Genomic DNA, 16,824 nt, shown 5'->3' with positions numbered 1-16,824 from the left:
TCACCTCATGCCCCTCCCCTTTGCTGGGACTCATTATAGCCCCCAGCTGTAGCCTAATGCCCCTACATTCCCCTAATTACTCCAATTAAGCTGTGATTACCCAGAATTGAACTCATGAACAGTCTAGTGCCTCAGTGATATTATAGCAGCTGTTGAAATAAGTTCAGATACGACACACAGAAGGATCTGAAGACATATGCCAAAATCCGACAAAAAGGCCCTGAAAAGAAAACCACGTTATTCAGAAAAACCTGGAAATGAGTTGAGAGCAGCTTAAGGAAATGATTACTTCAGAGTGTTTCCTTGTCATGTATCGAATCTTCACACATGGTGATGAACGTAATTAGCTAAAACCTTTCAATATAAAGCTTAAACACTGATACTTTAATTCCCTTTAAAATAAAAAAGTTGTTTTTAGCCCCCACAGTCGACATCTCTATCTTTTAGAAATCACCATTGTGCATACTTTAGAGGCCTTGCTGGGTGGTGTGGCAATGAAAGACTAAGTGAGCAACGCATACCATGAAATATTCAGGCTATCCAGCGTGCTCTGTATCCACTGCATACATAATCATTCTCATTTTTGTACAACCATGGTGGAAATGTGCTGTGCAGGCACAACACGCGATATATTAAGTGGTGCAGGTAAGGGTGAACAACCCAACCAGTGGTGTAGTGCTGTACATTAACTGCAATGCCTTCCACACATAGGCATAGATGAGGCTTAAACACAGTCAGTATATCATTGCTCAGCTCAGAGCACAAGCTTTATCCTTGTCTGTCTTTTTCCTTGCTAGCATCCCCTTTTTCACTCCCGTCTCCCCAACACACATCCCCTCCCCCCTCTCCCTTTCAGCACACCCCTCCACCTCCTCACATCTCTCCCAGTGCCCCCCTGTTCTCCATTTCAGTCGAGTTCTCCATGTGAGCCGCAATCCCTCATGCTGTCAGCCCCCCCTCTCCCTCTCTCTGTAGACAGACAGGATTAGCATTTTAATTGCATCAGCTCCCTTGGGTATTCTCAGCCTTTCACTGGGAGAGAGCAAAGGAGCGAAGGAGAGAGGAGAAAAAAGGGGAGAAAAAAGGTAAGGAGCGAGAGAGCGAGTGTAGGAGAAGAACCAAGGAGAATTGAAAAAAGAAAAAAAAAAGAAGTCACAGGAGAAGATATGTGTGCAAGAAATAAAGGGACAGACACAGAAAGGGGCCAAAGAAATAAACAGAATCCAGATTACAGGAGTCCCAGAGATCAAAGACAGCCACAGCAAATACAAACATCAAGCAAAATTCCACTTGATTTTAAATCACAAAATATGTGAAAAAATATGATTATCCACCGAAAAACACAGAAAATATAATTGATCACATTACTGAAAACACAGATCGAAACTTTAGTCAAAAAAGAAAAAATAGGCAAAACAATTACCAAAGAGCAACTCTAAATGAAATGTTTGATGTTTTTAAATTTCAGATTAAAAAAATTCTGAGCCACAATTAAAAAAAACACATCTAACGTGTTGGCAATTTATAAACATGCAAGCAAAAGTGCAGATTTGCAGACCAACTTTAAAAAATGGTGTTTTTTATCATGTCTTTGTAGCATTTTTCTCATGATATAAAGAAAATTAAGTTTAAAATTCTGAGAATGCTTTCATTTAAGTAGTTGTGAATCAGGAGCAGACAGAAAAAAAGCAATTTGAAAAAGCCTGTAGCGGTGACGTAAGTGCTAAAAGGTGGCGGGCCACAAGCTCCCGGCTCCGCTCCATTTCAATTTGTGGACAAAAAGATCCATGTATGTCTTCGTTTTCCTGGTCTCTCAACAATAAAAGTTGGGTTTTTTATGTATCAGAAAAATATTGTTCAGAGCTAAAATATTAAATAATTACAGGTTAAGCTGTTGGCAGCCTATAAACACAAACACAAAGACTGATTTAATATAGAATACGCTGATCATGAATTGCGTTCATTTTATTGAATTTCATTACAAACCGCATGTGTGGTAACTTGACCTTTTTGTTGCATCTTTATAGTTTACTTAGTTTGACCCTAAAAATCATTAATAGTAGACTTTTTTGCTAAAATAAAACAGTCACTTTTGAAACTTGACTATTTTATTTTGATAAGAATGACCACACCATTTCAGAGTCCAGTCAACATAATGAGCTCAATCCGTTTGTCTATTCCTACTTAAAGCAGATCACGCTAATCAGCATCTGCTTGGGCACTTCCCTAGTCCTGTTGCACACAGCCCCCCACTCTACCCCCAACGACACACTGAGAGGTAAGCATTCATTGTCAAGGCCTTTTGCTATGACCAGAAGTGTGAATTCTCTCATTCACACCTTTAGCAAACAACACTTCAACAATTCATTAATTAGACGTTAATTAACTGGAAGAAAGGGTAGAATATTTGCACTTGGCAGATGGTGGTTGCTAACAGCAATATAAAAAAATATTTCAAGAAATTCATGACTTTGAACAAAATGTAAAAGAAATCTAAGACAACTTTTGATGTACTCAAAAAAAAAGACAAAAAGGCAAGGCCGTCCTCAAAAATAGATCAACCTACATGTAGCTGCATTGTAAGAAGATTACACTTTTAGAACATGTATTAATTTACTATAGTCACAAAACTGTCATATAATTGTTTGACATTGTGTTCACATTTAATATCTACCTACCATATAAAACCTACCTTGTAAAACCCCATGTACCCTACACATATGCAGTATTGAAAAGGGATCAATGTATTGATCAAATTAAAATTTCACTAGCTCAGGGACACAGATGCTCCCCCTTTATTTTATGAAATTATTAATATAATTTTTATTATCTTAAGATTATGCTTTTTGATGGAAAACAGTAGGAATTTTCAAATTATATAAAGATGTTTGTTGTTATTTTATCATTTTTTTGCTGCAAATGCTGCTCTTTAATTTGTGTCAACTGTAAGGATCATTTTCATGTTTAAATTCTTAATAAAATATTTTAGGGCCATCTGAAACTGATTTAAAGATTTTTTGGGGATGCCTTTTCATTGAATTGCATTTAAAAAGCAAAGCTAGGGTAAATTAAGCAACAGCCAGCTGTGATTCCTTTACTAATTCCTGTGTTTTACTATTCCAAATTAATCTAATCATTGCTGTGAAAAGATCTCTGTACTTATTCTTGTTGTGCAGACACAGAAAAGAAGAAAAAGCTTCCACCAGTTATACATGAGTTATGACAATGACTGTCATCCAGAGTGACCCCAGCTTGATGTTTACATGAGGAAATACTTTGGCTCATGGATGTAAATACATTTCCTGTAGTGGTAGTCTGACTAAGATAAGTTTGTTCTAAACTATTTATAAATGTCAGAGTCCTACCATAACACCAGGACACAAAACACTGGCCCTTCTCCACAGCTCATACTAAACTATCATATTAGTAATATTTGAGTGAGTCTTAGCAGTGAACTAAGGTTATCTGTAACGTGATATTTTCCATCCAGAACAATAAAGGCATGAAAGAGAGAGGAAAAAATGTTAACATGATGACGAGCACCTAAGCAGGAGGCTTGTTACAGCACCGCAAAGCTTTTCCCCAAGTCAACTTTCATCAGCCCAGCTGCCTCCTGTGCTCATTAGCGCAGACTCTTAAGGAGCTCCTAAAGACTTTGTGAAAAATGAACGCTCATTTGAGAGGTCGTTAATTTGCACTGTTATGCAAATTAGGTGGCAATTAAGCGATAGATCAGAAGAGCAGTGCCCATTTATAATAAGTGAACAAGCATTATGACACAGTCAGATGGTGTAAAAGCTCACTGAGGTTACATGCTTCATATGCACAGTTCCAACGTAGCAGATCAATTAAGGACAAATCCAGGAAGCCTACAGTAGGTATAAGTACTCACTATTTCTTGATAGAATACAAAAATATTACCGGTAAATAGACATGAGTTTTTAAACACGCAAACCCCCCCACATAAAGTTTAATAGTCCACATTATACCCTCTAATACTTTAACCCATATTCAAAAAAAATGTTAACAGCATAAGTCATACCCCTTTACTGACTAATGCATTTGGCTGATTATGTGGTAGTTGTAATTACCCCTCCCACCACCAGCCCTGATGTTTCTATTTCTCCCTTGCATTTATGACATGATGTGAGATAGACAAACATATTGTTAGAGACAGCTATGTGCATTACTGCTAAGGGGTGGAAGACACCCATCAATTGTAATTAATCCTTAATTAGTCAGGATTAAGAGCTGGGCTGGGAGACTCTCCCACCACACCACCACCAAGCTACTGCAATCCAGCTGAGACCTCATTTGCATGTGCTTAATTAAAGAGATGCTAACTTCCTTTAAGATCAAGTTTTTGAACACAGTTCCATATATGAATAGACAAAGGTCACATATAAACAATAGCTCTCTTTATTAATAGCCGCGTTTACATGGGCAAAAGTAATCGGAATGAACGCCTGATCGGAAAGAAAATGCGTCATGTAAACGCGCCGTTCGGAATACTCTGCCCCGGTCAGACTCATTCGGATCAGAATTTCTTTCCGATCGAGATAGGTGGGTTATACCGATCGTTTATCCGATCGTGGAGCATGTAAACGGTCATTCCGATCGTGTGTCACTGCTGCTCTGGTTTACGTCACGCATAGACGGTGTTTCGCTGAGAGAAAGCTTTGGAGCGCATACGGGACCGACCAGCTCTGCGGACGCCCCGTGAAAAGCGCCGCTCCGCTCTCGCCCCGCTGGCTCTCCCCTCTCTTACACCCCTCACGGGGGAGATTCGGAGGAGGAGCGCTTCGTGCCCCCTGACGCTCACTCGGTCCACTGGCACTCGAGTGAGCAGAGCAGCTGGATTAATAATTTTGTGTCGGGGGGGGGGGGGGGGGGGGGGGGGGGGGGGCTTTTTTACGTGTGCATTTTGTTGTTTTGTTATGTGTGGGAGAATTCAGACTGCGAGCCGTCCCGCCGCTCTGGGTTGCAGGACTCAGGAGGAACCGTGTTCGAACAGAGCTCGGGCCGCTAGCTCACAGAGTGGCTTTGGGGCGGTCTGTGTGAACTTTCAGAGCAGAAATAAATGTCGCTCAGTCCTTAGAAAGCTGCAGATTGCTGCGTTTCTTGCACGGTCCTGGATTTTGTGTCCATCCATCAGGCTAATGATGTTAGCCCGTGTTAGTCTGTCCTAAGCTTTCGTCCAGCTTAATTCTTCCACAAAAAAAGCACTGACCACACAGATTAAATATAACGATGAGCGAACAGGCAATTCATAATATTCATGACATTAATAAAAGCACGTTTGGAAGATCGTCTCGTATGTTACCGAGCTGCTGCATAAATGTCTGTGGAAGCGGTTTGTTTACAACGGGACCTATATCCGCATCCGGGTGATTTTTACACTACTGCGCATGCCCAAATGATTCATTCCGAACGAGAGTGTGAGCCATGGGAACGTTTATTCTAATCGGAAAAAGGTTTTCTGTGCCCATGTGCACGGGTGAATTTTAACCCGACCATTGATCCGATCAAGATATTCTGCCCATGTAACCGCGGCTACTGATACACAACTCCAAAGCTTTCTCTGAAGCGCCACACTGCCTACGCATGACATAAAACCACGGCAGTAGTGACCCAAGATCAGAATAAATTGTTTACATGCACCATGATCAGATCAATAATTGGCATCACCAACCTATCTCGACCAGAAGGAAATTTGGATCCAAATGAGTCTGATCTGGTTAAAGTAATCTGAACGGTGTGCTTACATGACATTTTTTTTCTGATCATTTATTCTGGAGTCCGATTCCTTTTGTCCATGTAACCGCAGCTAATGACATTTAACAACTAAAGACATTTCCACAACACAATTCGCATCTTTATAAATGTTAGGTTCAGTGGCCAAAGTTTCTTTAAAATTTCTTTCTGTAATAAATATTAAAGATTAAGAAAATGGATAGAGGTGTTAAACAACAACAAATATAATAAGAATATAGAAAGATTCCATTCACAGAAGCTTAGTAATCTTCTGCTTTCTTGTGTAAAATGCATCATCGCAGATTGAAAAAACATTTTTCTCCACTTTTGTGCTGTCTTGACTGGTTGAAGCAGAGGTGAAAAGAGTACAGAAAAGTTATTTTTCAAAAATTGAGGACCATGTTGCTCTTCACAAAAATGCTGCGGTCACCCAGCTCATTCTGATATACTGCTATGCTATGTATTATTATTCACTTATTATACACCACAGGAGAGCTACTTTTGTTGTCTGTGTGAAATAACATGAGTGGGTACAATGACTAATGCTGTTCTAGAAATTTCAAAATAGATTTTACATATTTATATTCATACAATAGCATTTAACTCTAGTGTTCAAGTCTTTTAGCAATCTACTGTAATCTACTGCAATTTTTAAAGCTACAGAGATTTAAAGTAAAAAAAGCTGTTTTGTTGCTATTATTTAAATAATTTATATAGTTATTTATATCATTATATAAGACTTATTGTATTAGCTTATGCATCTCTTGGATCCTAACAGCCGTAGCAGCTGAACTAATCGGCAAAGCTAAAATACAGCTTAAGATGCTACTGGCTGTTTTGTTCCACTTAAATTTAATCAAATCTTTCAATATGGTGCAACAAAACTAAATAACAAATACTGTGAGATGACAACTAATACTAGTGCTGATCAATCTCATGACAAAGTTGAGCTGAAATGCTATTCTAATTTTAAAGCCACTGCACTTAATGAAATATCTCTTTTCAATATACAGAAGTCCAGTTCCTTCAGGAAAAATACCACATGGGGAAATCAGTTGGCCCACACACCATTAAGCCCACGCCGAAGGTTGGGGTGGGGTGGTTGGGGTGGTGTGAGGGTTCTGTCAGGGCCAGGGGTCTGTGTGATATTAGCCGTCTGCCAATCTGACTTGGGGAATGGACACCAAGTAATTACTCCTGCTCTTACTGCCTCATCAATCTCTCCGTATCACGCTTTCACCCAGCCCAAATGACTCTTTTTTCCTCCCTTTCTTCCATCATCTTTTACAAAGGAGCAGAGAGAAGCTAACGTTAAAAAACTTAAATACTGAAAATCTTCAAAAACCCAAATGACAATGTTGTATGATAACATGGTAAATGACATTATACAAAGTAATAAAAGTAGTTGTTTGACTTAAACAGGGAAAAATCTATGATGTTAAAATTCCACACAAAGATTTATAATCTTAATGGAGATTGCATTTACTGTACACCATTTCTTTAACTAACCATTTTTATTTTGTCATGGCTTTTGGCTTAAAAATATTTTTATGATCCCATCATAAAATATAATGAAATACTTCCCCTCAGGTTCTCAACTACTCATAACATTTTATGGCTCAGTTCCAAATTGGGCTCTTTGGAAACTAATAATAATTAAGTTGCTTTAATGAGGCAAGTGATTCAAAAGACTTTTTGTAGTCTTCTCAGCCAAAGTCTGTACCACATAAATTTCTTCAATCATCATTAAAAAAATAAAAATAAAAATTTCAGACTAGATGGAAATCTGCTGATCTCAGTTGTCGTGTCTGGATTTTATATTAAGCATTTTCAATCAGTAAAATACAACTATTTGAGTAATTACTTTAAAATTTTACATTTTTACATTTTATTTCTCAAGTTAAATGCAGAGTCATATCTGAAAAAGTGAAAAAAATTAATAATACGAAAAAACATCCTTAATAATACATAACAGGAAAGCATAAAGATAATGGGAACCTGATGTAATTTGTAAGACTTTCCATCAAACTATCTTGTAAAACCACTGATAAGATACAATGACGTGCCAACAATCAGCATTAGTGAAATGCATTCTCGTACTTGTGCTGTTGACAGACGTGATGAGAGGAAACTGTAGCTTTCCCCACAACAAACTAAATCACAGGTGACTCAGCCACACAGATTGTGTTTGCATACAAGTTAACTTTACAGCAACAGCCGAGTGACAACAGCACTGCTGGAAACAATGGGATGCGTCTTGGCTCATATCTAACCAAACTTACAAATCTGTCAAATTCTAAAACCAGCTAAAAGAAAAGAGATAATTAATTTATGGTGTTTTTAAAGTTTGTTCAATTTTAATATGAACTATAAAATAATTGGACAAATCCAACGCAACACCAATCCCTAAAAATACTACTTCAGATTAGGCACTAAAAATCATTTGAGAGAATGAACAAACAAGGTGTCAGACAACATGAAAAAAATAGACAAATAATTATAAAAAGATTAAGCTACAGGGTTGGCATACTCAAAGAAGACCATTCTGGGACAAATGGACAGAAAAAAGTAAAAAGCCAAAAGGCAAATATTACATTTTATCAGCTACTGGCCAAGAAGTACACATGTCCGGGACTACAAGAGGTAAACTAGTGTAAACATACACTGCTAAACTTTTTTTAAACTCTAAACAAAATATGAGGGGGCAGAGCAAAGCCAAATCTTCAAATCGGGCATAGTTTGTCTGATAAATGTATATAGAGATTCCCTCAAATCCAGTTTTAACCTATGACTGTTTTTCTTTGTTCAGTTTTTATGTTTGCCTCCCCAGCTCTGCTCTTATTGAGTCTCATCGAAAAGAACATTTCAATAAAAGATTTCACCAAAACAAGCATGGTATCCAATGCAATAATTTTTCGCTAAATAAAATGTAAGATAGATGGCTGCAGATTACTTTACAGCTACACTAAAAGCTACTGATGTCCACGTTTAAAAGTCGCTGCTGTAAATCTCTCACCACTTCCTTCATTAGTTAGCACTGCCTGATTGTAGATAATCCATTCCCATGTTGATAGATTAGCTATGGTTTTGATCAATAAATCCAAGTAAAAAGCTGCAGTTTTTCTGTTTGAAATGCTAAGTGTTTTCACTGATATCATGAATGTGAAGTCATATCAAAAAATTCCTACCACAGTTGAGTTTTGTAAAAAATACTATTCAAAGAATGTGAAAAGTCAAACACACTTAGAAGATTTACAGAGATGGCACTAATAGAAAAGGACACACGTCATTATTTATGTAAACTGGCCTTGTGTAAGGATCTTCTTGTTTACTAGTACCAAGTCCCTCTATTGCTTTTATGTTACTTTGCAACACAGACAGAGAAATAATTTTTTTCTGCCAAATTTCCCTCTTATTATTACTACTTAATGGTATTTGTAACAGTAGTCACCCAAAACAACCGGTTTCAGTAGCATCAGATATGAATAGTTGATTCAGCGTGCCAGCTGTTATTGTCTTTTCTGTTTTAATTTACAGTTTTAAGCTACTTGTGATGAAAAAATAAAACTGGGGACATTTTATTTCTGTCAGATCAACAACTTGGATTAACCAAAAAATTAGTTGTGCATGGTTAAAGTCAGTCTCTCAATAATTACTTTTTTTTAATGATGTCCTGAGCACATATCAAAACAGAACATGCACAATGTTATTTGGGTGCAACAGAGAGAAACATTGAAGGAAAGCTTAAAAGAAAAAGATCCTAGATTCAAGAAAGAAATAAGAAAAATATTAACTAATCACCACGCTTGTAGACATCCACAAACTATTTTACACTTTAAGATAAACATGATCAGATGTAAAAAAAATTGTTATAGTTTTGTTTTTTTAAACGCCATCTTTGCCAGTAGTTCATACAAATTTAAAAATATTTTTTCCATTACTTCTGGATTAAACCCTGGTTTGCAAGCTATAAAATGTGCACAGAAAACCTAGATGTCCGCTTTAACATTATGATGAAGTGTTGAGGGGTTCTCAGTGTGACAGATTTTAGGCAATTGTCCAGTTTCATGTGTTTATATGCATTATCAAAGACACATTTTTGTAAAAAACCAAGACAAAAGTCATACATAAAATAGTTATAAATCAAGGCAACTGCTTTAATGATAGTTGTGTGAATGTCATTAGGTTGGAGATGAATAGGAAAAGTTAAGAGTTTACAGACGACAGTGACATTTCCGCAATAAAAAATAATAATTCTGGTTCAAAGTTTTACCTTTTGAACTTTTTTGCATCTATTTGGGGCATTACCAAAAATAATCAGCTGGAAATGGTTAAGCTTGAAAAAGACTGCTTTCTGTTAATAATGTTGACAAAATATAGTGACAAATTCACGCTTGGCATATTAAAAGGAAAGAACAATAAGAGAAATATGCCCTCACTAAATGAAAAGGTATAAGAATGAACTCTAGCGGCTTGAGAGAAAATCTGGCATAAGATGTCCCAATGCACCACAAGCTATTTTTACAACAAATGCATGAGAGCAGAGGAAGAAGACATTGAAGTAAAGCCAAGGTCTCTTATCTTTGATTTTCTTTTGCAACTTCAACAAACTAAAGGCAAAAATCAAACCTCACACAAAGTCATGCTTAATGTGAGCTAACAAAAGCAAAAACTCAATAGTATAATTGAGGTGTTTTGGTAGGATGGCATGGGGGGGGGGGGTAAACTGGCATTCGCACAGAACATTTCCTTTACAATGAAAACAATCTAACCAACTGAACCACTCAGAGGAATTCACCTCCCTTCCCCCATGCCCCACCCCCTTCTCCACCACCATCACATTACCATATCAAAGCCCCGAGTTCAGAGCAAGTCTTCTCTTTCAAGAATGGAAGCAGTAAGAGAGGAGGGGGAGAGGACAAGACCGAAGCAGTACGAGTAGACCCAAGACTGAGTTTGCTTTTATCTCTGTTTGGCGTGTGTGTGGGTGTGTATGCAAAAAAAAGGGGAGAGAAAAAGTGTAAGGTTTTGTGCCCACACAAAATGCATGTCTGTTATTGAAAAAGTACTGTAGAAAATTGGTGCAGATACTGATGAAGCACTGACTGGGTCTTCCTCATGCTGCAGTGAAGACAAGTAATTTTGCATTCCACAGACAGACAATGGTGTCTATGGGGAGCAAGAGTAGTAGAGAAATTCTAAAGCAGGTACACAGTGCAGTTTGGAAAAGTACTTGATAAAAGGACCGGCATTTGAAAGCAAATATCTGCATATCTCCAAGATCAAATATAATAATCATCTAAATCTATTCTTTATCAGATTTTCTGCTGAGCTTACTGTACACGTATTTACTGATCCCCTCTCTAGTTTGCTGGGAGTCTAAATGTAAAAATCAAAGTGAATGGCATTAGGGTAAATAAGACCACTGGTTGCCTGGGAAACTGGGTACCCTGCCCCACTCACTCATGCCTAGCCTTTACTTTTCTCCAATCACTGGAGAGCAATAATACATTATTGACAGAGGGCCACAATTGGCAGCAGTGCAGCGTTTTCAAATTGTATTGGAACAACAGAAGCTTACGGTTAAAAGATGCAGAATGAGATCGAGAGAAAAGCACATAACATCAGAGGGGAGAGAAGCTGACAAGGTAAAATGATTTAAAACCAACACATTTACGCCACAATAACAATCTATCTGCCATCCATGCCAAGCTACAACATGAGAACTATCCGTACAGTGTGCTTAAATGGGAAAGGTTTTTGCCTGAATATTAATATCAGTTTAGTCCTTAATTTATGTAAAATACTTTGTGCTATCAAGTTCATGATGTGTCACTAAGAAGCTTCTCCTGTTGTGTTGGGGTAAGCACGCTGCACTGGTATGCATAGTAATTTATTCCTACACTAAAAAGGCTAGTGTGGTAATGCTGTCTTATAGTCATCAAGCAGACAACAATATGCTGTCCTGAAATAGCTCAACAATTTGACTGTAACGCAATAAAGCCCTTTGAGATATATCTGCCGGCTATCGACTGACTACACATAAACTTTTTGGCCTATTTTATATTTTCACTTTTAGTCTAATAAATTATGCTAATTTCTAGCCGTGCTGGAGTTGGTTTTTCTTCTCCTCTCAAGTCCTCATAAAGCAAGTTATCACTGATATCCACATTTTTTCCATACACAAGTTAGTTATTTTTCCCCAAAAAATTATGGGGCAGTATAAAACAAGAAATAAATATGCTGAATAATACAGTTTTTCATTTAGTAGCTTAAACTACAAAATAAAAAACAGAGAGCTTTACCACCTGACTTTTTCAGAACAGTTTATTTTGAGCTGATCTGTGTGAGGCTTTAAAAGAATCTAAGAGTAATATTTGCTCAAAACAAGTTACTGAATATTCACAGCGACCTTAAACCAAAACACAACAAAGAGTTGGTTCAATAATAAATTAAACCTATAGATCTAATCTATGGAGAGGATTTAGATGGATACTAGGGCTGCACGATATGAAGAAAACTCGCGATATGCGATATTAGTAATTAATATTGCGATAACAATATAATTTGCAGTATATAAACAATTAGCAAAATAACCAAAAATATTATTCCCATTCCATTACAACAGCTTAAAAATTATACTACAAATGACCCTTGTTGACATAGGAGGCGAACATACAACATAATAGGGCGCCATCCGATTAGTTAACAACGTGAAGGGGTCCATCTGATTGGTCAAATGCAGAAAGGGATTCTTTCAATCCATTAAACACTTCAAGCTGCCATAAGATTGTTTGGCCACATCTAAGGTAACCATTTATTGCAAATTTGCTGTCTTTTGCGATATGCATATTGCACAGCTTGATATTGCGATAACGATAAATTTGCGGTATATTGTGCAGGCCTAATGGATACAAATTTAAAGAAGCAATTTGGTCCAAAGAAAATGAAGCAAAAGCAACTCAACACAATGTAACAGTTTTCAGAGTGGAGTAAATCATCATAAAAGGAGAAACTCACCAGTCTTCTCTTTGATTTCACAGAGAACGCTGAAAAGCGCCGGCTTCATTCTGTGACAATTCAGGGCATGCTTCCTAAGAGAGACAAGAGGGTAAAGAAGTGGGAGAGAGCAAAAAGAACATCAATAAACAGACCTCCATCTCAAAGCATTTGTTTTGCCTCCTTTCGTTATGAATTTGGTAGAGAAGTTGAACGTTTGTATCCACATGGCATTTCAGGGCAGCGGCACAGCCTAAATGATCATCTTTGTTCAAAAATGCTTGGAATCTGTGCTTCTTTTTTGCCACAGAAAAAATACTAACACATTGAACCATAACACCAAGAGGATTGAATACTTCCCACTGGAGGACAGGTAATGATGCCAAAGCTCATCAATACTAAGCACAGAACTTTATGGGCAACATACTATGCATGATTAATAACTTAGAGAACTATTTTTATATTGAAAGTAAAATACAAGACGACCCAAATTATAATATCAATTATATCGCTTCCAGGCTTTACTGCCATTGGCTAAAATGCTCCATTTCACACAAATTAACTACCAACAGCAGAAACAAATCTGCCTTCTTTCAATTCTCAGATTTAAATAGTTATTAAATTTGATCAAATGTCATTTAGTTATAGTCCAACCTAAATCACAAACAAAACTTGCTTGTAAAGTTAGCATGTTCTGAAAATTTCAGAACATATTATCTAGTTGGTAAGTAGAAGCTCATGGAGCCCGGTTTTGAGTGCAGATGTGCACCATGATCCGATTTCTCTTATTTTTTTTGAAATGTATGAATAAGAGCAAACTTTTCCAATTTTTTCTAGGGTCTAAAATGATTTTGTACAACAGTCCAACAACCCAGTATTCACACCCCCCACAGTAAAACTATTTACAAATGCTAGAAGTGGATGGAGAACAATCAAAGTAGTTTGAGGCGACAGAAAGACGAGTAATTCAAAGCCACACTTGATACTCTACAGGTATGCAAAAGATCATCTCAATATGGGCTACACAACAACTCTTGATGCACATTTACAAGAATGGCAGTTAAGAATAACGGGTATAACTGTTGCAGATGTGAACAGGAGACTGAGAACAGAAGACCACAAATGTGTCACTTTGTATAGAAACTAATTTCTGCTGACAAACTCAAGATGCTATAAAGTATGCACAATAAAGAGAAAAGCTGCAATTATTACGTATGTATTTTGATCCCTTAATCTTTGCATGTCACGTAAACAAAGACATCTTATGATCTATTTAGGTGTATACATCCAGTTAAAATAATCTACATATGAGACAATTGGGTGTGTGTCCACGTTTAGAAACTGTCTATATAAACTACAGAATGCCACAATGCTTTTGATTCAATGAATCATTGAGTCACATTTTAAAGTCAGCAAAATTTGTAATCAAAAAACAAAGACTAAAACTGCTATAGAGGGAATTCCATTTTCACTACAGAACACAGCAAGACTTACTTCACCAACTGTTTCTGTTTTAGATGCCAGAAATGCTTAAATAGCCTCCACAACTAAGACATTTGAGGTACTTTACTGTACTTAGCAGAGTTTGTAATGCTATTTGTGTTCCGTTGTTGCTTTAAAGTTGCTTTTATGAACAAATGTGGTTGATTCAAGGCTTTGCATATCTTTGATCTTTGTACCCATTAACATCTCATCTTACGACAACAAATATTTTGTAGAAGATAATGGATGCAGTAACATCTTATTATTTTATTGTTTCATGACAGCAGGCAAATAGCTTTGCACATTACCGCTTCCTTATGGTTGCATTTATGCCTTACTAACAGAGGCCCATTACCACAGGACAGTCAATCAAAGTATGATAGTCATGAAAACTATTTGACTTCTAATGACTGTGTCAATATTCAACTAAAAAACATTAAAAGATAGCTGCCCATCTCTGTTGGAGAAGACTGCAGACTTGATGTTAGCATAAGAGTAACATGAGCATTTGCATTGTTAGCCATGTTTTTTGTTTATTAGTTTTGCTTGGTTTTGGCAGCTTGAAGTATTTAACAAAACAAACAAATCCCTTTATGCATTTGACCAATCGAATGGACTTCTTTTCATCATAGACCAATCGGATGGGGCCCTTTTAAGTTAGATGTTCATCTCTTATGTAAATGTGAGTCATTTGGAATGTAATTTTTAAACTGTTGAAGTAAAATGGAAATTATGTTTTTGGTTGTTTTGCTATATGTTATGCACTGATATTGCACATCACAAGTTTTCCTCATATCGTGCAGCCCGACTGTTTAGGATTATTAAGGGTTCTAGACATTTGCATATATAACTAACCAACCAAGGAAACAATGACTACTTAACAAAAATCAGTATATTTAACACAATATTGGTTCAGTAAATGAAGGAGATGATCATATGTTTTTGACTGATTGATTCTCACTTGCATAAGCACTTCTGGAATAAGATTTGTGTTAATTAATTAAAAAAAAAATCTTAAGGAAACTGTGTAATAAATAATAATTACACTGTTCAATTAGAACAAAAAGCAGATCAACTTAAATTAGAACTTGAGTACTTATTTGACATTTTTTCTTACCAACCATGCAAGACTTAAAATAGCTCATGATTATTCTATATTGCATGTTTTGGTTTTAAAATTGTTTTTAACACAATCAGAATTTGTTATAATAAACTATAAATAGTTGAAAGTGATTTGCAAAACGTTATAATACTTAGTGATTTGCAGAATCTTGGGGGGGGGGGGGGGGGGGGGGGGCTCTCTAACAATTTGAGGCGGTTTGAAGTTGTGAAGTGTCTTAACCAACTATTAAGTCTGGAAATCTGTCCTCCAACCAACTTATTGCTAGACAGCAATAAACAACTATAGGCCCTCTAGAAAACATGTATTGTTCACACAAAAGGCCACACTTAAAAGGAACCAAGGAGCAATGAGAAATAATTGTTGTATAACTCTAAAATAAGTGACAGCTGATTTTCAGAACAATAAGAGGCGTTAGTATCACAAAGACAAAAAATGTCATCTTTGCTACAAAGACGCCATAGCATACTCCAATGAAGCGATGCAGTCTTTTTCCAATCATTTTAAAGGCTGAGTAAAATTCTTTATTCTTGGGGAGCAAATAGGACTGCACTTCACAACTAAAAAGAAAAAAGAAAAAAACACACTACTAAAGCAAGCTGTGGTGTTACTTCTTATAAAAAGAACAGCAGACAACATGAATTTTGCTTTGTTCGAATCCCAAAGACAACCACTCCTGCTGCGTGTTGTACCGCCCTCTGCGGCCTGCTCTGCTTCTCACAGTCCAAGTATGCTGACACCAGTCATTCAGAAAGTCACTGAGACAGGGACTTGGACTTGAAACTCAGACTTGAGTCATACCTAAGTCTCACATCCAGAGGCTTGTCAAGCATGTTCATTTGGGTATTCTTATTCTTTAGCCCGGGGACATAGCTGTCAGTTCTAAAAATAAAAGCTCTCTTTACAATGCCTTAGCACTGGGAATGCAGAAACAACAACTGCCTGTTATTGTGTCCCCACAAGTTGTTTAAAAAGTAGTTTAATTGCAATTTAAGACATTCCTTTTGACAATAAGTTTTGAAGACTTAAAATTTATGGAATGTCCACCAGAAGAAAAGTGCCAATAAAAAATTAAAAAATAAAAATAATTGAAGAAGAGTTAGGATTAAGCAATAGCTGCAAAGTCATGCTCAGAAACCCAAGGAATGGGAATTTTGAATTTGAAAGATTTAAAGAAAGTATACAAGACAAACAAAGCAATAAAATTAATCCAGACAAAAATTTAAAGCACCATGACAGACTACTGACAGAAAACCTCAGGTGACTGAACTTCACTAGAACATTGCTGATGCACTAATGACAATTCATAACTCATGACAGACCCCCCTCTGAGCATGTAGTAAAGTTGTATGAATTGTGTCTAGCACAAATTGTGGGTTTATCCACCAGTTCCATCCTTGCTGGACTTGAACTGGGGGAGGGCTGCCTTCAGCATGGAGGGAATGAGCAGGAGGGGGGGAGATGGGGGT

The 16,824-nt window shown here is 36.9% G+C and overlaps 1 protein-coding gene across 4 annotated transcripts in view; it reads right to left on the bottom strand.

Moving 5' to 3' along the window:
- The window catches only part of pbx4 (pre-B-cell leukemia transcription factor 4), a 32,036-nt gene that overhangs the window by 12,374 nt on the left and 2,838 nt on the right, over nt 1-16,824 (bottom strand). For all 4 annotated transcript variants that reach the window (XM_020705236.3, XM_011478078.4, XM_020705235.3 and 1 more), the window contains one exon: nt 12,775-12,848. In XM_020705236.3, the coding sequence (XP_020560895.1) occupies nt 12,775-12,848 (74 nt within the window). The remainder of the gene's footprint in view (nt 1-12,774; nt 12,849-16,824) is intronic.

This window comes from Oryzias latipes, chromosome 8 (genome assembly GCF_053564925.1).
Source record: "Oryzias latipes strain Hd-rR chromosome 8, Olatipes_Hd-rR_3.1".
NCBI lineage: Eukaryota > Metazoa > Chordata > Actinopteri > Beloniformes > Adrianichthyidae > Oryzias > Oryzias latipes.
Note: the sequence above shows the minus strand (reverse complement) of the source record. Positions and strands in the feature narration are given on the sequence as shown.